General features: G+C 36.9%; 1 protein-coding gene across 7 annotated transcripts in view; it reads right to left on the minus strand.

Annotated features, from left to right (window-relative positions):
* The window catches only part of SMARCA2 (SWI/SNF related BAF chromatin remodeling complex subunit ATPase 2), a 118,712-nt gene that overhangs the window by 72,386 nt on the left and 21,301 nt on the right, over positions 1 to 25,025 (minus strand). For all 7 annotated transcript variants that reach the window (XM_086869057.1, XM_086869063.1, XM_086869062.1 and 4 more), the window contains 8 exons: positions 24,557 to 24,680; positions 14,971 to 15,300; positions 13,730 to 13,831; positions 12,003 to 12,252; positions 6,684 to 6,810; positions 5,382 to 5,555; positions 4,987 to 5,160; positions 520 to 690 (listed from right to left, as the gene is read on the minus strand). In XM_086869057.1, coding sequence (XP_086725183.1) covers positions 520 to 690; positions 4,987 to 5,160; positions 5,382 to 5,555; positions 6,684 to 6,810; positions 12,003 to 12,252; positions 13,730 to 13,831; positions 14,971 to 15,300; positions 24,557 to 24,680 — 1,452 coding nt within the window. The remainder of the gene's footprint in view (positions 1 to 519; positions 691 to 4,986; positions 5,161 to 5,381; positions 5,556 to 6,683; positions 6,811 to 12,002; positions 12,253 to 13,729; positions 13,832 to 14,970; positions 15,301 to 24,556; positions 24,681 to 25,025) is intronic.

A 25,025-nucleotide genomic window follows, 5' to 3' on the forward strand; every position in this document is an offset into this window, starting at 1 on the left:
GCACAATGAACAATATTACTAGCAAAATACGCATTTACTATAATAAACCTAGTCAAGTTTATTAGCCATTTTCAATGATCCTAACAAAATGGACTGAGCCAAGTGTATAATGAGGAAGTCTAAAATAGGTGGTGCCCTGGATGAGACAGCTACACAAACTAGCCTCTTGCCATCTTTTTCACAGAATGTATTTTTGATACATTGTACTCCTTTTGGGTGCATTAATCTTAATTTACACATCTGTCCCAATTTTACCTGTACAAGGTTTATGAGCAAATTAGTGTTATGAGGATATTAACAGCTAAGAATTTTATAATTCTGCTTCCTTATCACCTTCTTTTGAGTAAATAAAAGCATATATATATTTCAATAGAGAGAGAGATGAGCACCCTCAGTATTGAGAATTTGGTAGACACTCTGGTACATACATGTATGACAATCAGGCACCACCACATTTATCAACATTAAAAGTGGATTGGAAGAAGAAATGGCTTAAAAATACCAGTTGTAACTACTTGCCTTCTTTCTTCTCCTTCGCTTCTTCTTCTCTTTGGCTGCTTGTGCCTGTTTATGCTCCCATACCAGGTTAGTCAAGTTAGCCACATACTCATCCGTTTGCTGCAACAGGTAAGCCAAGCGTCTGTCCTTCTTTTGATCAATCAGCTTACGGTAGCCTTCTTCATCTTCAGCCTAGTGACACGGAAGATATGTCAGTCATCACAGAAGCGATGGTGAATGTACACCATCCAACACTTATCTCACTAATGATGTGTTATCTTAGGTCATTATGATTTGCACAGAGGAGCTACATGGGTAAAGAGCTTATTGGATGATCAGGCCCAGAGAGTCACATATTTGTATCAAAATGTCATGGCATCATAGGGGCTGGCATGGACCTTTAATGATCATCTAGTTTAAATTCCCCTGCCATGGGTAGGGACACCTTCCACTAGACCACATTGCTCAAAACCATATCCAGCCTGGTCATGAACACTTCTACGCATGGGGCATCCACAACTTTTGAAAGCAACACATTTTAGTATCTCACCACTCTCACAGTGAAGTATTTCTTCCTAATACCTACTCAAAACCATACTTTCATAGAACCCCAACTAGTTATTAAGGTTGGAAGATGCCAAAGATACCGAGCCAAATCATCAGTTTGACACTGCCAGCTCCCCCAGTAAACCATGTCATCAAGCACCACATCCACATGTTTTCTGAACTTCCCAGGCAGCTTGCTTCAATGCTTGACAACCCTTTCATTGAAGTACTTTCTTTGATGTAAAATCGAATCTAAACCTTCCCCAGCACAACTTGAGATGATTTCTGCTTGTTCTATCGCTTGTTACCTGGGAAAAGAAACCAGCCTCCGTCTTGCTACACCCCCGTTTCAGGAGCCTGTACAGAGCAACGAGGGCCCACCTGAGCCTCCTTTTCTCCAAGCTACACAACTCTAGGTACTTCAGCTGTTCCTCAGAGGACCTGTGCTCCAGACCCTTCCCCAGCTCCACTGCCCTTCTCTGGACATATTCCAGCACCTCAGTGTCTTTGTTATAGTGAGGGGCCCAGAACTGAACACAGCATTTGAGGTGTGGTGTCACCAGCACAAAGTACAAGGGGACAACTCCTGCCCTGCTCCTGCTGGCCACACTATTGCTGGTACAGGCCAGGATGCCATTGGCCTCCTTGGCCACCTGGGCACTGCTGGCTCCTGTTCAGCTGCTGTCACCAGCACCCCCAGAGCCTTTTCCTCTGGGCAGCTTTCCAGCCACTCTGCCCCAGCCTGTGGCACTGCCTGGGGCTGTTGTGACCCAAGGGCAGGGCCTAGCACTTTGCCTTTTTATCACTTTGCCATGTCACTGGCCTCAGTTTTTGATGTAGTCCATGACATGGATGGCTTTCTGGTCTGCAGGTGCAAATTGCTGGGTCCTGCTCACCTTGTCATCCCCCAATACACCCAAAATCCTTCACTGCAAGGTGTCTGAGAGTCATATTTTATCTGAAGACAGTGTGAAGAGTCTTAACACAGGAGTCTATCCTGCGTCATGTTGTGTTTAACATGTCTACCAGTGACATAGAGTATGGGATGAACTTCAGTGAAGTTTGCAGAGGACATGAAATTAGGGGGTATCTGTCAATATGCTCAGGGCCTGGGCTGCACTTCAGGAGGACCTGAATGGGCAGAAAAGCTGTGCCATTTCTCATGTTAGAGGTTTTCAAGATAGGGCTGAAAAAAGCCTTGAGAAACTGGTTTTGAAGTCAATGTAAACACTTCTGGAAGGTGGTTCAACCTTCTAGAAGGCTGAGTGACTCTGAGAGAGAGATTCCATGATTCTACACATTTCCTACTCTCATGGACCAATGACTAGAAAAATCTACAGCAGTTATGACTGGCAATGGAGGAAAAAAAAAAAAATCAACACTACATTAGGCAGATTGAATGTCCTGAAACAGAGATAGTAAATCTCCTACAGAGATGACTTTTTGAAGACATGAAGTGCAGGCAGTTCACCAGCAGGCAGTTCACCAAGAGGAAGAACATAGGAGCTGGACATAAAACTGCATTTAGTCCTTTTCCAGTATGGATACAGATCCTTTTTTTCTGGATGTCATGTTAGGGTTTTTTGTGTTAAATTTATATCACTGTTCTACTCTGGTTTTATTTCATCTCTGATAGAGCTCACTATCAGAAACAGGATTCACCATATAAACTCTATCCCTGGCAATTTCTGCATCCTTGTCATACTGTGTAAGAGTGTTGGACATACAACAAATATTACTTTCATGTGCTGTGATGATGTAATACAGAATGTCACAAGAAGTACAAAAAAGCAGCAGAGATGCCTGTCTCAGTTTTGGCTGAAACAACAAATTAAGGAAGTATATAGTGCCTTATGAAAACCAAACATGAGTAAGAAATACTTTAAAGATCATTACTTTCAAATAGGGCACTCTGGGAGATCTGCTTTTCTAGAGACACCAGAACAACATACAGTTAGAAAGAATAGCTATAATGTTCAAACTGAGCTTGCAAAACTGCTTGCAAAATTCCATTGTTATATCCAACCTATCAAAATTACAATTCTCAAATCCCAAGTTTTTAGGAAAAATAAATTATCATTATGATTGTTGTTGTTGTTTTTATTGCTTCTAATGTTACTGAATACACAGTCTGTGTAATCTAGCCAAGGTACTTACTTTATACATTTAAGCTCGTCTTAACAGTATCTGCTTAAATCACACCAATGCCCATTTTTGCACTATATTTATAAATAGTACTACTAATGAGCTGTGACACAATCACCATTTCTAATCATAGTAAATGAAGGGCAATTTGTGGAATGAATTCAGCATTCCTGAAAAGATGCACAAGAAGTTCTAGATACGGCACATTTTCAGAGACCATGGCAAGAATCTGAGAGGAGATGACGTTTTAAAAAAACCCACTAGTACACATCTGTGAATTCCATATTTACTGCAACTGGACTAAAACTAAATAGGCAAAATAACCCCATTAACAAAACACAAGACTGGTTTTGCAGAAGGATTTAATTGAGCAGTAGGTGCAAAACCCTAAACTGAAAATGCCTATGAAATTCTGTATGGATGGTAAGAGCTTAACCAGTCTTGGTGAGGTGTTCTAGGAGAAAGCATTGATAATCTGGAAGCATTGGTATCCTGTTCTATTTCTAGACATTCAAATCTACTTCGTACTTTTCAGCAGTGGATATCCTCAGTACTTATCACACTATGTGTTCAATTTAACATAAGCTGAACATCAGAATATACAAAAGTATTTCCCAAATGTCAATATTGCTTTTGTTTAAAATCAGCTCCTTTTTAAAAATACAATATTTAAAAATATTTTTAAAAACTATTAACATTTTTACAAGCTAGGTTAGACAAAATGCTGATGATTATCTCCAATTATAAAAAAGCTCTATAATACTCATTACTATGTAATTTTAATAAATGTTCTAGGGCCTACACATTTCTTATTCTCTTATGCAAATTCTTAATTCACACTTTACACAAGCTTTCATTTCCTAGTTTCTACCATTGTTATATTTAGTTCTTTCTGCATTTCATTTTGTGATTTTTAAAACCAAATTTTTCAGCCCATATTCATGGTGGGGATAGACTCTGCACATTCTAGATGTAAACTAGTGTTTACATCTGCACCTCTATTAGATACTTACTGCTTTTTGCCAGCAACTAAGATAGAGCTAACCAATGTCTTGAAGAATTTTTTCTACCCCAAGTTACTGACACACTTGTTCATATGCACTGATTTGTTTATGCTTTGAATTCCAGACTTATTTTAACTCCTGAAATGCAGGCAGCCCCCTGAATGGTTCCACAGCATTCTGAAGAGACATGATTATATATGAATACATTTTACTCTGTTCTTGGAATGATATGGCTAATATTGTGAAGGTATAGGGAAGGAAAAACAATTAAATTGTAAGGAGTGCGATCTGAAGCATTAAATGGGTAGGACTGCTATTCATTCTCAAAATATATGCATTACTGCTATTGGTTAGGTACTCTCATAATGTGAAATCCACTGTATGTAAAAATTATGGAGTAATGCCATGAACAAGTTAATTGTCTGGAATCTTCAAAACTAAAAAACCTAGAAATAAAACAAAATCCATCATTTTTAAAATGGACCAATAGCCCTGCAATTATATAAAAATGTTAATAAGATTAAGTTGCTGTTACTCAGTGGCTGTGCTATGTTTTTTTGCTAAAAAAAAAAAACTATAGTCCTATACAAAAACTTTAAAAAAGAAGTAGCTATAGATTAAATTCAAAAGTATCACACTAACAGAAATATATGTGACAAAATGTAGTAGTTTTGGATTTATACTTTTTTAATTACCAAGTACTTCAAAACTGAAACACATGGGAATGGCTGAGATAGTATATAAACATATTAAAAGGATACAGAACGTAACTAACTAATTTAACCATCCTTACCATTAGTCTCCTCATTCTTTCTTTCTCAATTCTCTCAGTTTCTTTTTTCTGCTCACGTTCAGTGTTGGCATGCCAAGTTGCCACAGCTTTTGAAAGTTTCTGAATTTTCCCAGCGACTGACCGGTGGTACTCTTTAAAATCTTTAGCATGCTGCAATATGCTATTCAGGTATTCCTAGAAAGAGAATCAAGTTAGTGCAGGCAATCTGACATAGCATGGATTTGAAATCTGGAATGCTGGAGTTCTAATCTTACAGTCTTCCAATTACTTATCATGCCCCTTGGAGTTTTTTAATCAAAAAAACTCCAAAGGTAAATAAAATATGTAAAAGAGATCTGCACAGCAAAGCAAAGTGCACTTCTGTCATGGGGCTAACTCCTAATAATTTAAAATACCTGGTGCTTCTGCCTACGCTTCCTCTCCTGTTCTATCTTCTGCTGTTTTTCAAGCTTTTCTGTCATACGAGCCTCTCTCAAAGTCTGGCGCTTGCTTCGTTTGTAGGCTTTGGAGTTCAATGCTGTCTCGAGTGTTGTGTCACGACGCATGCAGGCTACCACCTCTTGTCTTAACTACCAGTGGAGAGAGTGGCGGAAAGACAAACACTCAAACATTTAGCTCTTAAAAAAATAACTTTAAACACTGTTACGATAAAGTAGAAAAGTAAACAGTTCAAAATATATAGTTCAAAATTACAGCTCTAAAAAGATACAGCAGTGATACAGTTGCAGCAGCTACATCTGTTACCCTAAACAAATCTTAAACCTTCACATCAAAAGCGTTAATTACTTTGAAACATAATTTCTTCCCTCTTTACAGATGCTGGTAACAACTGTCCTGCTGCAGTAAAAGGGGCGAGTCAAGATGTTACACCATCAAAATAAAACACAAACAAACCACACAGATAATGCATTTTCTAGTGTAGGACCTGTACATAATTGACAACTTGTTTTATTGCCAGCTGGACAGAAGACAGGTGGGAGAGGTAAATGTAAAGAGCTTGGAACAGTATTGCCACAGTCCCAGCAGTAGAGCAGGGAGAGCCTGCTGCTTTTCATCTGACCTCTGACAAAACTTCATTACAAAGGAGTGCCAAGGGTAGAAAGGAAGGAAGACTTGGACACCATGGCACAACTCCTGCCAAGGCTTTTGTCAGGAAGTATTTTGCTTGACCTGCCAAATTGCATCTTTGTTCTTCCAAACTAACTGCAAAAGCCAATGGCAAGAGGCCCATAACAGTCTGGCAGTGTGACTCCTTTTCTGAAATTAATTTGCTTATACAGGCACTCAACATTCAAGTTAAATCTCATATATGATCCTCTTATGTTTCATTTTCAAAGTCTGCACCACAGTGGAAATCCCAAAAACAAATCACAGAGAAAACCACACAAAACACCAACACACGATTTTTATTAAACAAGGGGACTTGTGGAAATACTAAGTATGTCCAGAAGGAGGTATCTGTTGAGAAGATCTGTTCTGAAAATCAGTTTGGAGTCTGTCCAGCACTTTTTTTTTTTTCCTTTGTACTAATGTCATGTTCATTACAAAAGACACATTTCCACGACTTACTTGTTGGTTACATTAGCTTGCATGCAGGAACTGGTTACACTCTGCACTAATTTCCAGTTTACTCTTTGCTGCATGAACAGGTTTGCTTGTGGCCACTATGAAAATTTTCCTCAAGTAAATGGCATTACCTGGCGTTGGAAGTTCAGTAGCCTAAGTGCCTTCAACTCCACTGTAGCTTTGGTTCGCAGATCAGGGGGGAGAGAACCAGGCAAGTTCTCCAGTTCCTGAATTCTGTGAGCAATTCGAGCCTGAAGTCTACAAAACAGAAAACTGCATAACACACCACGAGAAATCTGTAAGGCATTACTAAAACCATATACTAAAAATAGTCAGTTTAACTCAGTCATTTACATGTCTTTTTCTGTTTTTTTCTGAACTAACAGGCTTTTTGTGGAGATGACACTGGGTATCTTTTTCCACTTTGAAAATAAATTGTGAAGTTATCAAAATGACCCTTGGCCTTTTCTTTTCAACTAGAACTAGATATGTGGATATAAACTTGGGAATTCTATTTTACACGCTATTATTCGGGATTTTACTTTCAAGCTTCTTTGATGGGTGTTATTTTTATGCAATGTAGTCAGTGATGACATAGACCATATTTGCCTTATTATCTGGAATTCTACTTCATTATTTTATTGACTAAGTTTGTTCATGAAGTATTCACAGCTATATAGCTGCTACTATAAATCAAATTCTACTTCACTCTTCCTCTAGAAGCTCATTTTGTGTTTATTTACAATTGAAGAGAGATAAAAAGAAGGAATAATAGACAAGACAGACAGAAGTTGATTTTTTTCCAACTTCAATATTACCAGAAGAATTCTAAAGTTCCTGGAAAAAAAAAAAATAGGATGGAATGCTGCATTACTGCAGACGACTATTCTGGTGTCTTTAAGAGAGTAAAAAACTGAAGTAGAATTAGATATGTAATGATTGTCATACAGACTGAAAACGCAAATCAAGAAGAGTTATTTCTTAACTAGAGAGAATTTCATTAAACTCTCTCTAGTTAACATTAAATTATTCTTCTCAGTCCAGAAAAGTTCACTATTCCTACAGAAATAATTTTCATTCAGAAAATGATACTGCCTTATTTTGCTATTTCCAGCTTATATACTACACTAAAATGTTCACATTTTGTACAACTGTGCATTCCACTTAGTAAGAAGATATTTTAGCTCACCTAAGGATGTAAAATCTTGAGAATTAAGTGTTTCTTGGAGAGATGTACTAGCTAGTGTACATTCATACAAAAAAGCAGTCAAGCTGTACAAAATCACATGCTCTACCTGTCATTTACCCACACATGGATGAAATCCTGCATCACAACGATTATTTATTACTCTTTCTCCCTTCCTAAACATCTGTAGTCTGTCTCCTGAAACTATCACCTAAAAACAGTTACAGCCAAAACCCAGTTTCCCTGACTTTAATGAAACCTTAAGGGAGCAGTCACAACCCTTCCAAACCTTTCTTCTGAGTTGTGAACTTATTAAAGCAACTGAATATTGAACATATTCTCAGTTTCTTTTTACATTCATGCTAGCAATGAGTGTTTCTTCATGAGGATGAGTTAATCTAAGTTCTCCTTGACATACCTTATAGTTTTAGATAACTAACTGTTAAGAGTCACTTGCAAACAAACATGAAGTGAAATGCTGACTTCTTAGTTCTGTCAGAATTAGTTTTTTTCTTTAACTTCAGGCATAAAACAAATAGAAGTGATTGCTAACATGAAAGTTTACACAACTGAGGTTCAAGCAATTGAATTGTCAAAGGTGGACTGGTCCCTACATTTCTATCATCAAAATTTGTAAAAAAAATCCAAACACACGTGTTTCTTGAGATATATCTAAGCATATCAAAGCTCACAGAGTGTGCTTATTATGTCCCATTGCCACACTGTGCAATCCATTCCCACACAAAACCATAAAACCCATTTCACTGCTAATTTTTTTTCAACTTCACTTAATAAAAAAGGCAGATCAGAAATAAATGTGCATGAAATTTTATCATTAAATTATATGGCAAAAAATAAATTAATGGTATCATTAGTATTCCAGGATAACTTTTCCTTCAACTATTTTCCTCAAATGTTGAAATGCACTGAGCTACAAACAATGACAGTTCAATGCTATGGTGGATGGTTGCCCTTCCTTTAATAACCCAGTAAGAGGGAAGCCATAGGAACAAAAGAAAATCAGTATTTCTAAGTCAGTAGAGATACTACTTCAGAAAACTCCTATTGTAACTCAGATCAGGACTCCATTTAAAAAAAGTCCAGAACAAAGAAAGTTGAAATAGCAATGAAAATCTACAGTACCCATACGGAAGAATAAAGAAAGTGACAACCAGATGGGTTTCATATGAACAAAAAACCAAAAGAAAACAAAACAGAACATAACAAAACAAAAAACAAACACCAAAACCAAGAACATGTTTTGAAGTTTGATTTCATACTTTCCTAGAAGTACTGTTTATATGTGTATATACATACAGTACTAATAGATTAATGGTAATAATGTTTTCTTCAAAAGTCAGTAGGATTTTTTAAAGAATTCCAGCTCAAGTGAATTGAAGAATGGTCTGAGCAATCTCTCACCACAGCCACCTTCCAGTTTTTAAAGGAAGTGACCCAATTTGTTGTACTGCTGCTATTTTCAAACAACAATGCAAACAGCTGTTAGGTAAAGAGGATCCCAGGAAAAAAGTTTCCTAGATCTTTTTACAATCACTTGAAGTATGCAATCTCACCCTTTAAAGGATGTAATAAATTAATCTTTGCAGTTCAGCAATTTACCTTCATGCAGAAAGCGACTACTCTATGTATGCAGAGATCTCTTTGCAAACTAAGTGATGAACACCCATTTCTCATTAACTTGGATCAACAGCAGATCAAACCTGCGTAGCACGGATGCCATGCAGTAAAAAATATACTCTGCAGGTAACAGGAAGAAACTATGTACAATCCGCAGGACATTACCGGGTCTATTATTTTTTAATGTGCAATGACAATGAGAAGGTGGAAAAAGCCTTTCAACATAATAGAACAACTTTAAATTATAGGCATTTTTATCTTAAGACAGTTCTTCAGTGAGATTAAAAAGTAGCACTTTATTTTGAAGAAAGCATTAAGGAGAGTTTTATAAAAACATGTGTAATGGATTTGTGTGGCTAGGTGTTGCTAGCAGGGAGGCTACAGCACTGGCTTCTGTGAGAACCTGCCCAAAGGTTTCCCTACACCCAGCAGAGCTAATGCCAGCCAGCTCCAGGATAGACCCTCCATCTGTAAAGGCTGAGCCAATCAAAAATGGTGGTAAATGCCTCTGTGACAGAAGACTCAAGAAGGGGGAAAAAAAAGTTACTGGGCAGGTGTAATTGTGGATACAAAAGAGCAGGGTGAGAACATGTGAGAGGAACAACTCTGTACAGATTCCAAGATCACTGGAGAAGGAGGGGCAGGAGGTGCTACAGGCAGAGCTGAGATTCCTCTTCACCCCATGATGCAGGCCATGGTGAGGCAGCTGTGCCCCTGCAGCCCATGGAGCATCACATGGATGCAGAGACCCACCTGGAATTCAAACGGTTTTCAAAGCATAATGCCCCTTTATTAAAAGGGTTTAGTGTGAGATCTCAAGAGCCAGCTGTTTCATAATGCTTTCACTAACCTCAGTGCTTTCAGGATAATGATGTTTATTTTGGCTTTTTTCTGCTCTGCTTTTATTAAGAAATTGTGAAGACACATTTCTGAATTAAACTTGCCTATATTAAAGCTAAATCCAGCACCATTCAAACAGAAGCTGTCAAACTGCTTTTTTTCAAAACTTTTGTCTGATGTTACGTTATACAGTTTTAACTACTGAAAAGATTTCCACGAGTTCTACATATTCTGGAACTCAAAGCAAAATTAAACACCAGTAATGTTCAACATTAAAAAAGCTTGGATCTTACATCTAGTTCAAGGAAAAAAAAATCATAATAACTAAAATAAAAAGATATAAAATCTTTCCGTTGGATAATCCCCATCAAACTTCCATCTCACTCTGCCAAGACCATCAGTGTATTTACAACCTAACAGACACACTGTATCTGTAACTAGTTCTCTAAGTAAGTAAAAGCATCAGCTTTATCTTTTGTCACTCCTCACTTTCCTCTGTTTATGAATACTAGGATATAATAGCTTGGCACAAGTAGTGCAATACAGCAGGGCAGAAAACATAGGAACAGTAACAATTTGAGGTTAATTGATGTAGAAAATGTTACATTGTACTGGCCGTATGATTCTTAGTTGAAACTAGTGCTACAATTCTTCTGTCAGAATAACTGTGAAACCATAAAATGGTGTGTTTTACAAGCTTTCTGAAAAACGTCTGGAAAATAGCGATTGCTCATGCTGAAACAGTTATAGCCATTCAGTCCAAGGGTATATGGGTAAGACTGGCAGAATGATGACAAGAATGCACTGACAGAACTACTTAAAGCAATACCTGACACAAAATGTAAGAGCTTTTCTGTAACAAAGGCCTGAGTTCTGGGCATGGCAACACACCCTGAAGTGCTTCATGGTGTTTTATCTTCATGAAGCAAAAGTCATTAAACCAGCCTTCTGAGAGATCACCATCTCTCTTGGCTACCTTGTTCTACAAACTCAAAGTAACAATGTAAGATGCATCATTAATCCAAAACAAGTAGTACTTTGAGTGCAATTGCTTTCCTCTGACTGACAATCATCAGGAACATATGTTAGATGCAGGTCAAAATCCTTCTCCCTGGCAGATTCTCAGGGTCAGTTGTTAAATAGCCTTGATAATGTGAAGAGGGAAGAAGTCTAACTCCAAAAGAAATGTTATACTCTATACTTTGTAACAAATATACTTTATGGTCTAAACAGAACACTCAGAAGGCAATTTTTGAAAAATTATGGTTCCTGGTACCCTTCTTTTTAATCTTGCCCATGCCCTTCTTATTCTCTTCACTCTTTAGTTGTCCAAACAAATCCATCATATTAATAATATGTGGTTTTGCTGTGGCTACTAACTCTTCAGCCTTTTGACCCTCTCTGTTCCCTTGTAACTTCCCTTTGTTTAGAATACTGAAAACCTTGTGCATTAAATTGGTTTCTCTGTAAACAAAAAGGATTATTTTGATTTCCTAACTTTCAGTGTTTGTAGGATCCAAGCAATACACTAATTCAGCAGGGCCCTTGAGCCTGTATTAAACTTAAATGGTTTCCAGTGATACTGCCAGTATACTATGGGATGCCCCATAATTTGGGACAGAATTAAATAATTGTTTGGTTTGACGTTTGAGTACTTCTCAGGAAGTAATACAGCCTTTCTCTGGAAACTTTGTTTACACTATCACCACTACAGTAGCTGACTGCAAGGAATTCCAGTTAATGATGTGAAAAACAAGAATCATTTTAATCTTGTTAATCATTTTACCTATATTCACGTTCTTGAAGTATTTCAACAGGATCCAGCCCTTGTGGCTTCTGGATAGGGCTGATGCGGTTCTGCTTTTGCTGCAGCTGGACAATGGGTGAAGGTTGTCCAGGTGGGGGCTGTGGTACAGAGGGCCCAGGCATTGTGGCAGCAGGCTGGGCAGCAGCGGGAGCAGGAGAAGGCCTCCCACTAGGAGCTGGTGCTGGAAGCTTTTGTTGTGCATTGGAGACACTCATATCTGGGGCTTGGCCTGAAACACAAAGAGTATTGATTCATAACATGAAATATGGAAAGCAGGAAGAAAATCAAGATGGCCTTCTGAAGACAAGACTTGAAGGTAAGGTAAACATTTAAAATCACCAGAAAAGGCACACTGAGACTACACTCCGTTTTCTGAAACAGACATACTAAAATGTAAGTATACTATACATTGTAAAAAATGGCCGAAAGAAAAACAAAACACATGAAACTTTATGATGAATGTAATTTCTTTTGCTATTCCTGTGGACTTTTAATTCTAGTGTCACAAAAAATAAAACAGCTGTAGAACTGACTTCCTGCAAATGCAAGACTCATTCTGTCTCTTGTTCACTATCTCTGCACCAGGTAGAAGGAAGTATCTAATCACAACCTGACAACAAGCAGAACTAGGTTTGATTTCATACCTCTATCAGAACTTGATAACTGCATGAAAATTTTTACATTTTACATTTACATAAATGTGTATTTAGAAATACCTGCCAGATATAAATAGCCTTTGTTTCACTGTGATCTCCTATTAATTGCATTTATTTAGAGTATCAGGAACTCAATTATTCTAATCACCTTGAAAAGCAACACCTCAGTTAACATGAAGATAGCTAGTACTTGTCATTTACAGTCACTAAAGGTCATAACATAGACTTCAGTATTTCACAGTGAGAAGTTGCTCATGCATTCTGATGTTCACAAATTCACTAACAACAGACACTGCTAAAATAAAGATACCACTTATTTATCTGAAGAGTCACAGTCACTTAAGCTAGAGAAAACAGGTACAAAGTACACCTGCTATCTTGTAATCAACCTTGATTCAAAACCAACATCCTGGAAACCAGAGAGAACACCACTTGCCATTAACACATCTGCATCAAACTCCAGAAAAGGAACTTGAGCACAAGCTGTAGTTTCTGTATTTAGCAACACTGCATTTCAGCTTATAAAAAGAAAAAAAGCAAGCCCATCAAGAGTCTCTGTGCAACGTCAGTTCTCAGGGAATCTGGGAAGTTGAATGACTGCACAATGAATGACAAATAAATTTGAAGACATGGGGAAAAAAGTTGCAGTGTTCATTTGATCTCAAAGACTGCACTGAGCCTTCAAAGCAATTTGATTCCAAAAGAACCATACAAAAGGGAACAGTGTAATTCTACCATGATTTGAAACCTTTTGTTTACAGTATCAAAGGTGAAAGACAAGCTTGCTGCAATTAAGCATGCTCAGAACGTAACCTTTTAAGTTTTACGTGTGTCCCTCAGAAAACTTACACATTTCATTCTGATTGCAAAAAGGTACTTCATGTTCAGTCTGTCTAAAAATTGCAGTAATTTCATGTCAGTCTTTTCCAAATGAATAAAATGTAAGACTTTCCTTGATTAAAATCTTAAACACAGTAAGGTTACATTATTTTTCCTGCATGGCTTTTTATCTTTCCTTTTTACTTTCCCCACATCTTTTTCCCACTATACCTTCAGTCCAGGTTTTAGGGGTAATGGCAGTTGTATGTCCAGGCATCCCTGGTGCAGACCCTGGTCCAGTTGCAGCACCACTCATTGCATGTAATCCAATACCTAAAATTTGACAGAGGAAAGAAATTTGCTAAAATGCAAAGCATTTCCAACATTCAAAAATCATTGTTTTCTAGCACGCTAGCCTACTTGAGCAAGTAGTCCTTTTCTTCATTAAGTAAGGATTTAAGTGGTTTTTACTGTTGATACATATATGTAATGAATATAATACATATACCTCAAATCACGTTTCATGAAAAAAACCAACTTACTTGGTAGAAAAGCCACACCCACCAAAATGGAGGGAATAGTTTAACATTATTTAATTAACATTATTAAACATTATTAATTAACATTATTAACATTATTAAAACCTAAGAAAACAGTATCATCTTAACCCTCAATTCTAATGCACTCAGTAATGGAAGTGTTCAGAAACTAATAGGTGCAGGCTATTTAACGTAACGGTTTTCTTAGGACCAAAATATGCTTGCATACCTCACTGCAACATCTATTATTATTGTAAGAAAAAAAGGAAGTACACATCCTTTTCCTTATGTTTTGCACTTAACAGCACACTATACATGGTTTATTTTCAACAACCTAAACAGTTCGATCCTGATTATTTGTCTACTTCCCTGCATAGCAACAGGAGACTGAAAATTCACCATAAAAAAACACAAGGGGAATTGCTATCGTGAAGTACAATTAACATTCCAAAACTGTCAAGCATATCAGGACAGACACAGTACTGCACATTCGGTTATTGGTATTCTATTTTGACAATATCCTATTAATAACATAAGTGTTTTATGCACTTGCTCAGGCTTAATACAGTCCCAAATTACAGCCTAACCTGTGCCTAAGCAGAAATGTCATTGAATGCTTAATTTTTGTCAGGGTTTCTAGAGACGATGATGTATTGAAACACAGCCTCAGCTGCATTTCTAAACTAATCATATGTCCACTGAAGACTTGCATATGTTTAGCAAAGCTTGGTTGACTTGATCCTTAAGCAAGCCTTAGCAGCAGTTTATAGTAGAGTTTAAAATGGATTAAATGTGGGGAGATGCAGATAGTGGCTAAGATTGTTGATAGTAACCAGCTGAGGATGGAAGGAGCTGACCCCATGGCACTCATTTCTTAATCTATCACAGGTAAAACTTTGAGAATTACCTGACTCTTACCAAAGATTCACTTACCAGACTGTCTGTTGAAGGCACTGGGAGGCTGCTGCTGTTGAATGCCGGGCAGGGTTCTCTTGCCCTGGACAGCAAGCTGGAGGTTTTCTGGTAAGGGCTGACCCCTAGCCAGCATTTTGTATGCTAGAATCTGAGCCCGCAGCTGATGCAGCTGTGCAGGGCTGAAAGGGGAAGGCCCTCTGTTAGGCTGATTCATAGCTTGTGGGTCTCCTGCTATAATGGGCCCTGTCTGACTGGGAGTCATCTGAGGTGGTGTTGGACCTCCTCCAGACAGTGGACTGGACACATGCTCTGGTGCTCCTAGTGGAGATGGGTGCGGAGACATATAACCTGTAACAGGTAGAAGAATCATAAACTTACCACTCTGCTAGTTAAACCTAAATTTCACCCAATTTTTTAAACTTTTTAAAGCACATTCAGTATAAAAGTGTCTCTCTCAGGTCAGGATAACTAGCATTTTCTGCAAAGACAAAAGTGCAATCCAAAGTTCCCTGGGATATCAAGATAGCCTAAGGAACTTCTCTTTCTAGAAGTTTCTAGTTCTAGAAACACATGGAACACATGTAGTGAAGTTTGCCTAGTTTACAGCTTAATAGTCTAAGTTTATTTTGAGGCACACATATCAAGGAATATCCATTCACTTCTACAGGTCCTCTTTGCCAACACTCACCGAAATACAGAAGTAGAAATAAATGACATTCACTTTCTGTACAATTACTCTTTAATTTATACAGATTAAAGGTTTGAGCCAGACAAAGTATGTTCAATACCTTTCGCCATTTAGGTGCTGAACAACTTGGAACATCAACTGCAACCACAAAAATCACACTCTGAAGAAGCTGCTGAAGACTACATCAAAAGCAATCACAGTTCTGAAATGAACAGTGCTTATATCTTACTACAGCTCTTGAAAATGCAGTGGTTTTAATTCGGAATAATAATTATACCTACTGCATATTTTCCCTAGTTCCACAAAGCACAACAGACAGCTACTTTTTGGAGATTTTGTCCACGAAGACTGAAAAAGAGGTAAGAACATTTACTCACTTCACTCTGGTACTGTGGAACACAATCTTCTCACAAATTGGAAAAGCCTAAAAAATATTTGTAAAAACCTAAAAATCTTCTGGTTCATTTCCATATTCCACGTTCATAAGCCACGTATCAAAACTCCAAAGATCATGGTAGAGCTCATGATTCTGGTGACACACAATCTATTCTCCTAATTCTCCTGTCACTTTGAAGTGAGACTACATCCATTTCATCTATAGTACAGATCACAGAAGAAATTTTGCTTTCTCTTTAGCTTCACTGTTCTTACTGACCCTTCCGTAAAGATAACATAGGCAAAACCTCAAAGCGGTCTCAACTCTTCTAGGACAGCTGTAAGTCACTAGAACTTAAACAAGTGAAGAGATTAGAGTGCCAAAGAACTGAAATATGTTCTCAGCTTAAAAAAAGAAGGTTGTAAATGTATGACACAGAAGAAACAGAAGAAAGAATTTCAGTTCTCCTAAAAAAAGAAGAAAAATTAGATAGAAGTACAGTGGGAAAAAGGGGATTTGTGATAGGAAAAGACCAGACAAGACAGAAACAGACCAAGTTCAAACTAAAGATGATGATGACAGGAAAGGAAGATGATTTTGGCAAGAATAAGAGAAGTTACAGTTCAAGAGAAAAATGAGGGGATAAATTCAAAGAAAAGGAAGAAATAGATATTGAGAAGTTAGAACTATATACTAGTTCAAATATAAAAAATGTCTATACATCCCTTGTTGGTGATAAAAGGTATGATAAATAGCTCAAGTTTATTCCACTTATCCATTTCTTCCACCAACTTACTTCTATCTCTTTATTATTTTAAGAGAAGAAGGGAACCTACAAATTCCTCTTGCTGAACATATTGTTTAAAAAAACATCCATCACACCACAACAAAACAAAAAATATGCAACTGTATTACTCATTTGTACTATAAAATGAGGTTTATTGCAATGTCTATCCATTCTTTCTAAATCTCAGGATTTACTTTAAAAGGCGCCTAACTGGAATTACATTGTTTGAACTGCTTTTGAAAAAATGTTTTCTGTCCCTCCTCAAGTTATACTGTCCAATTTATAAATTCCTTAATGACTGATAGATTTCAGACCCAAGATCTTGAAATGCATCTGTACTACAAAAGTTTACAACAGTGGTCTAAGATATTGAGTATTTGTTTTCATCCTGACAGTTCAAGCTGCAAAGTCAGTGACTAAGTTTTGCAAAGAGGAGTTTTCAGAAGCAGACATTTTTTGGTATTTCCAGATATGTATTTATTACACACGTTTACACTTTCTCTTCCTCCAAGGCCTCTGCATTAGCATTCTTAACAATGGAAAACTGTGCTTGACAAGAGGAAGAGTGAACACAAAATTCCCATAAAGTCAGGAAAGAATAATATCCTTCCAAACTTCTTGTAAAGGTGCTAAAATGTGGCATTTACACTACATAAATTTTGTGAAGCTATACAGAAATTTTACTTTAAAGTCATACTTTCATATGATGACAGTGACAAAAGATACAGCCACAAGCCTGTTCTAATAAAGTATTTATACCATTTGTTTTTTTCCTATCTTATTACACATACTCTAACACAGATAAGCATGCACACAAGAAGATCCCCTAATATTGAGTTTAACCACCATAAAAGGACAAAGTAACCTAGAGTTCTGAACAACACAGAGAACAGAAGTCACTCACTACCACGGAAGGGAGGCCAAACAACCCTGACTGTAATTTACAACTGTGGTAATTTCTAAGCTTTATCAGGTTTCTCCAGATCTAGTCTAACTGAGTTCTGAAAACCACAAATGACGGTGATTCCTAATCACTCTCATATTGAATTTCCTTTCCCTTAAGTCCCATCAGAATTTCACTTACACAATTTGTAAACATTACTTCTCTGCTTTTACTATGCATCTTTGAGGAGAGTCTTGTCTGTCTTTTCCATAATCCTTCAATCGGTCATAGAAGAGGCTGCTTCAGAAACACTTCTCAAGTTTTTCTAATTGTATGCATAATCAGAAATATATTTAATCCCACTCTGGCATCAACTTGTTCAGCAGAAAAACAACACAGCATGTCATAAACAATGTATACTCTTTATGGTATTAACATTGGAAGAAATCCTAGTTCTAACACTTCTCCAAGTACAATTGGAGGGCAGTGTGTACACAAAGTTTGTGCTTTAATTGCTTTTCGTTTCACTTCAGTTAACAGAAACAGTAACATCCTTCTGTTCTTTTAGAACTGAAAAATCAGAGCGCTAAAAATCGTGACACTTTTCTCTCCACTTCTAATGCTGCAATGAAACAGAAAGAACACCTACAAATGAATTCAAAAACCTACGAACAATACAGAAAGAATCAACATTTTAGCAGTCCCAATACTGGAATGTTCAACAGAAGTTCTGAATTGCCACTAAAATTTAGTAAGTCTAATGAAAGTGTCTGAGGAACATATAGGTCACATCTTTATGCTAAAACCAACAGCAAAGGTGTATTTGTACTCAAGAATGTGACTGTAAGAAAATTTTTGGATTTGGAAGATATAGACAGGATTGAACATAGCTGTGTAATTCATTGAACTATCATTTCAATCATCAATTGAAGTTAGTTTGAAAAACAAAGAAAAGGAATCAAGTACATCTCTACAACACACAATACAAAAGCAGTATCCTGGAACAGTCTTGGAACAGTGGAAAGTACATCCATGTCAGATTGAAGCTACAAACTTTCCTAAAGCAAGCAAAACATAAAACTTCCCGCACAGTACTGTGGCCAGGGTTAACCCAATTCTTGTGAAACTGAAGAAGAAAGAGAGGTCACATGTGTGAAAGTAATCTAAAACTAGGGCAGCAGAAATAAAATTGTTGAGAGGTCTTACACTAGCAGGCAGACAAATAAGGTGGCAGGTCTTTTCTCATCTTTAAAAGTCTGAAATAATTCAGAAAAGGAAATGCAACTAATTTAAGAACAGTAGGGAAGATGAATATTGCCTATGAAACAGCAGTATATTAGTGAATTCTAGAAGTTTTAAAAGAGTGTGTCTTTTTAAATTCAACAAATACTGCATGATTAATAAAAATTAATATAGATCAAGTCCTAGAATCCTAAATTCCTTCAGCCCTTTTATTTCCAGTTACAAACACCAAGACAACCAAACAATTTAAATTGGCCTGTATTTCAGTAACTTATCTACAATAACTACAGTTACTGTATCACAGTAACTTAATTTTTACAAATCCCAGAAAAATAAATAAATTGTTTATTTCAGTCCTTTTATACATTTTTATGAAGCCTTTATAATACAATTTTTTAAATTTTATGTAAGTATTTTGCTTGTCTTTCCAATTTTTCCTCACTCCTCTTCAAAAGTCAATTCTAACCATAATTTTAATCAGTTGGATAACTGTTTCAGAGCTTAACAAGTTACAGTAAATTTCATACTCCTCATACAAATACTACAAGAATTCACCACAGTTCACTCACAGAGCCGGAAGACAGTTTCAAACCGAATTCAAAATCAGTAACATATAGTAAGTTTACTATTTAAACAGCTAAATATGAAGTTGGAGCAATGTGTTTTCCATTCATTTAACCTATTAGCATCAAAACAAAGGTATTAAGACTAAATCTAAGACATCATTGTACCTAAGTTCAAGAAAAGAGAATCTGTCACCAAAATCAGTCAGGAATGTTACCCTTTCTCCAATTTGGCACTAAGACTGGAAGGAGTAACTGCTGAGGAGAAAGATACCAACTCATAGTATTTTCCCTCATAAATTAATGTCAGACTTCTGAAAGTCATCCTATTGGAGTATGCAATAAAAATGTGATGATCTGTCTGAGCTAGTAAAACATTCCTTCTGCATGACTCGCATCTCACTGAGCACCAATAAAAAAATAAACCCAGAAACTAAATAATAAAGTTGCATACCTCAACTCAGCAACTACTGTTCGTTAAAAAAATGCAAAAAGAACAGTAATTGCCATTCAACCAGTGAACAAGCACTTAAGTAAAATGACATAGTTCTTGCAGATTTAGCTTTCAAATGTTTCTGACTTATTCATCATTCATTTCACCTCAGAAAAGCATAGTTAATTACTTCTTAACATAGATAGTAAGAATCATTACTTCCAAAATTCTGTATTAACTTCTCTTGTTCATTCACAACTGTATGCTTGATTTACATAACCATATCTACAACTGCATGTGCAGTTGCCAGTTTACCTCTAATACATCACTCACATTTGCAAAACATGTATTTCATAAAAAAATCTTCCTTTTGCCTATGGATTCATCACAACTCAGGGATTCCACTGAGAGTTCTAAGAACTGAAGCATTATGAAGGCAATCTACCCTGCCATTGCCAAAAAATTTAAGGACATTGTTTCCCACTCTAGCTTACCAGTCCTTCCAAGAATCTTGGAGCCTGTGAACAGGCAAATTTCTATCCATAAGGGAACATTACAGGTACAATAGTCTACTTAACTTTTCCAAAACAGACCAGCGACTCTTGACCTCTAAACAAACTTCTCCCTTTGGTCTATGGAACAGATGAGAAAGACATCCAGTTCTGACTTAGGTTTTGCATGACACAAAACCGACCAAAAATACTTGGGTATTCTTTCTTCCAATGGTTAATTATCTTAATTAAGATACAGCTATTTAACACATTTTGAATTCAAATAATTTACAGGTACCAAAATACACTAGTTCCTTTTTTTTTTTTTCCCTTTAAAAGCTTCATCTATTACAAACCCTTTTACTGTCTGGGAATGTGCAGACTGATCAAGTATTCTTTTAATTCTCTTGTCAGATAAATTAAGAAATGGAGCTTAACATTCTCCAGGATAAAACAAACATACTCTTCTCAGCAGTATAGACTGCTTTTTATGATACAGTTTATACTACTACACAGCAAACTATTTTGCTCCTAGACATGCATTGTTGTTGGCTGTGCTAAAATCTGTGCTAGAAAAATAAGCACATTCTTCTCAGATTCTGATCAGCCTTTGTAACCAACTTGTTTATTATTCACTGCTAATCCTCTGTGCTATAATTTTTATCTGTACTGACTTCAAGCTTTTTTCCAGATCACAAATACCTTGAACAGCACTGGACCAAAACAGACTTTTAAAAGACTAGAAAAATCCGTAATTGGATGATCATCTTGTAGTTACAGTTAAGTTTATACTATTTAATTATCTTCTATCTTATATATCTTTATATAATTTAATTATCTTATGCATATATATTTAATGCAGATTATATTGATTTTACTTAATGATATCTTTGTCTTAAATCACAGTAACATACAGTAACAAGCTGTAACTCTACCAGGCAGACAAGGTCGTGTCTATCATCATGCTACTGGCTTTACAAGGCACAGAGAAGCCCCATACATGGGCTAAGATAATTTTTATTGACAACTGTACAAATACTGTATCACACCTGTTGACATGTTGACCTGTTGAAGGAATTTAGCTTATGATCTACATAAAAAATGACAGACTTGTTTGACTAGAATATAACAATAACAAAAAATAAAAAAGAAATATTAATAATAAAAAATATACAATGTAATGTAATGTACTGTAATGTACTGTAATGTAATATAATGGTATATTTACATAATATATAATAGTAAATTTGTCAGTCTAAATGCTGTCCTTTCAGAAGGACTTGGACAAGCTCAGGAAATATGACTATGTGAATTTCATGAGGTTTAACAAGTCCAAGTGCAAGGTTCTGCACAAGAGTTGAGGCAATCCCCAGTATTAATACATACTGGGGAATGAAGGGGTTGAGAGCAGTGCCACCAAGAAGGGCTTGGGGATACAAGAATCCTGACATGACCTGTCATTGTGTGGTCACAGCCCAAAAAGCCAAACATGACCTGGGTTGCATACAGAACAGTGTGGTCAGCTGGGTCAGGGAGGGGATTCTTCTCCTCTTCTCTGCTCTGCTGAGACCCCACTGCAGGGTTGCATCCAGCTCTGGGGACCCAGCACAGCAAGGACACGGAACTGCTGAAGCAAGTCTAGAGGAGGCCACCAAGATGACAGAGGGATGGAGCACCTCTCCTGTGAGAACAGGCTGAGAGAGTAGTGGTTGCTCCCCCTGAAAAAGGAAATGTTCCAGGGAGACCTTATTGTGACCTTTCAATACTTGAAGGTGGTTTAAAAGAAAGCTAGAAAGAGACTTTTTAAAAGGGCTGTAGTCACAGGACAAGGGGGAATGGTTTAAGACAATAAATTCAGACTAGATATAACGAAGACTTCTTTTTACAAGGGTGGTGAAATTCTGGCCAGGTTGCTCAGAATGGTTGGTTGATACCCCATCCCTGGAAACATTCACAGTCAGTTTCAATGGGGTGCTGAACAACTCTGAAAGACAACAGGGCTCTGATCCAGTTGAACATGTCCCTGTTCACTGCAAAAGGGTTGGACAGAATGACTTTTAAAGGTCCTCATCCAACCCAAACCATACTATGTTTCTATGATTCTTCCAGTAAACTATTCTTGATGGTCTGAAAATTATAGACAACATCACAAAGAATTGAAAGATAGACAATTTTTATTTTACCTGCAACATTTACTGACACATAGTCATTCTCCCTAAGCTTTCAAATAAATGGGCAAACTTGAGGTGATCAGTTTCCTGGAGTTTTGGACTTACTCAGCTACTTTTCCTCAAATGCCCCCCAAAAATATTAATTAGTGCATATTTATCTACTTCGACTTGAGGAATACAAGCAATAAGCCGTGAAAAAACCAGACCTTAAACTAATGAGGTGTAATTTCTATTTGACACTTATATTGTTAAAAATTGTACAAAACTGTGTCCTGTAAGTTCAACTATCAGGCATCTATGAGGAAGTGAACCTTAAGTCTTGGCTTCTACCATACTCAACTGAAGATTTTGTCTGGACTTCAAGAGTTACCAGGCATCCTTCATGGGTTCTCAGAGAAGTCATACTATCCTTTTTTCATGACTGTGGGCATGGGCAAACTCTCTTTAACCACAACGTATACTTCCACAAAATTTGTAAAAACACAAGTGCCTGACTTTCTTTAATGTAGTGGGAAATCAGACAGAAAATATCCAATGTATTGTCAGGCTATTAAGGAACCTGTTTTTTTACACTGGACCTTTACACTAATGGCAAAAACCTACAAGTCTAGTAGATGGGACTTTTCCCAGCAGGTACATCAAGTAGAACAGCATCAAGTGCCATCATCACCTTCTTGTGAAAAAGACAGTTGTGTAAGAACAAAAAAAAATGGCGACATACAGTGAAAGCTAAAACAGTCCTCTATAATGTCAAAAAAGGTATCTGGAATATTAGAACATCTGGGGATTCTTTCGACCACTTCTTTTAAAAGCCTGTTCCACATGAGAACTCTAGTAGTCTTTACTAGCTTTTACATTTTTACATCTTTACATTGTAACAGTTGTTGGCATACACAAAAAAAAAGTAGGAACCTGTAGTCTCTAGCCTGACAAAGTTGCTACATACAATGATCTTGTTACAGTGCAAAATAATCTGGAATTCTGACCTAAGGCAGCACAAAAAAGAAGAAAACAACTCAGAAGCTACTTGTATTTGAAGCATTTGTAATGTATGATTTATCCTATCTTCATCTTTAGACTAAACGCTCTGTTTGTTTCATCCCAAGAAAAAGTGTCCCCTAAATGCAAAGATAAGCAAAATTTGTCTCTCAGATGATCATGCTTCCATTTTGTTGAAATCAGCAAAAATTAAAGTTTTACCTGATGAAGAACTTGTCTCTGCAAAGTCAGTTCTGTTTTACTTAATTGATATTGAAAGGTTTAATGGAAAAACACTACTTTCTAATTATCTGGGTCCCAGACTGGGATTCAGCTGGCAAGTTATAGGCTAGAGTTCCAGTTGCACACCACTGAAAAGCACAAAGAAGTTCAGGACCACCTCCTAATAAATCTATACACAGTGTGTCACACCAAAAGCCTTATTTCATTTGGAATTCTTTAGGTATTTTTGTAAAATAATTAAGCATGCAACACAGAAAGCCTTATCTGCTGTTGAACCTATTTATACTAGCACCTGTTAAATCTCCAAAATACCAAGCTGCTCATATAATGTATGTCTTTACATAGGACACAAAGAAGGCACACAGCAATGAGTTAAGAAGAGTTTCTATCTTCTGGCATAAAAAGCATTGGAAAGAACTTTGATCAGCACTTGATAATAAATCGTATTAAAATGCACTTACATTTACAATAGCTACATAAGAATTAAGTTGGTGGGTATTTTTCTTTAGAGATGCAAACTGAAATCTGTGGTAGACTTGCCCCAGCCAGAGGCTCGAACCTTAGCTTTTTTACAATACATACCTAACGGATACTCCAGAAAGCAAAGGGATTCAGTTATTTGTCTTGCCCTGTTCAACTTTTTCAAACAAAGCTAAAAGGAAATAACTAGCAATCTGTTACATGGAACTACAGACTCTTTGCGGAACAAGAGGCCCCAAAATCAAAGTGCATGCACAGTATGGATAAACCTTGGCTATGCTGGTCCATTGGACTCTGAGGTGGACCCATTCCAGGATGGGGAGGTCGCATACTCTTCATGGAGCCACAGTGAACATCTTCAACAATTCCTTTTTCATGCAAGCCATCAATAGACTGTGAAAACAAAATAAATGTTTAGAGAGAGATAGTATATAAATCCACTGTAAAAATATGAACAACTAACTCAAAATCTAAACAAATACATGAAGAGGAAAATCTTTTTTCAGCAGTCATTCAAAATAAAACAAGCAGGGAGTTCTGCCCTGAAATCACACATTTAGAAGCATAGAACACTATCAGACTGCTTGTACCCTGTTTCCCTTTTGCCTTTTCTTTTTCCTTATGAGCTGTTTGGCAATGGCATGGAGGCAAATTGTCCAAATACAAACACATAACCTGTACTGGCCTCATATTACAAAGCAGTGTAACACACATTAACTTAGGAAAGTAGAGCCTGTG

This window comes from Cyanistes caeruleus, chromosome Z (genome assembly GCF_971803275.1).
Source record: "Cyanistes caeruleus chromosome Z, bCyaCae1.hap1.1, whole genome shotgun sequence".
NCBI classification, from domain to species: Eukaryota; Metazoa; Chordata; class Aves; order Passeriformes; family Paridae; genus Cyanistes; species Cyanistes caeruleus.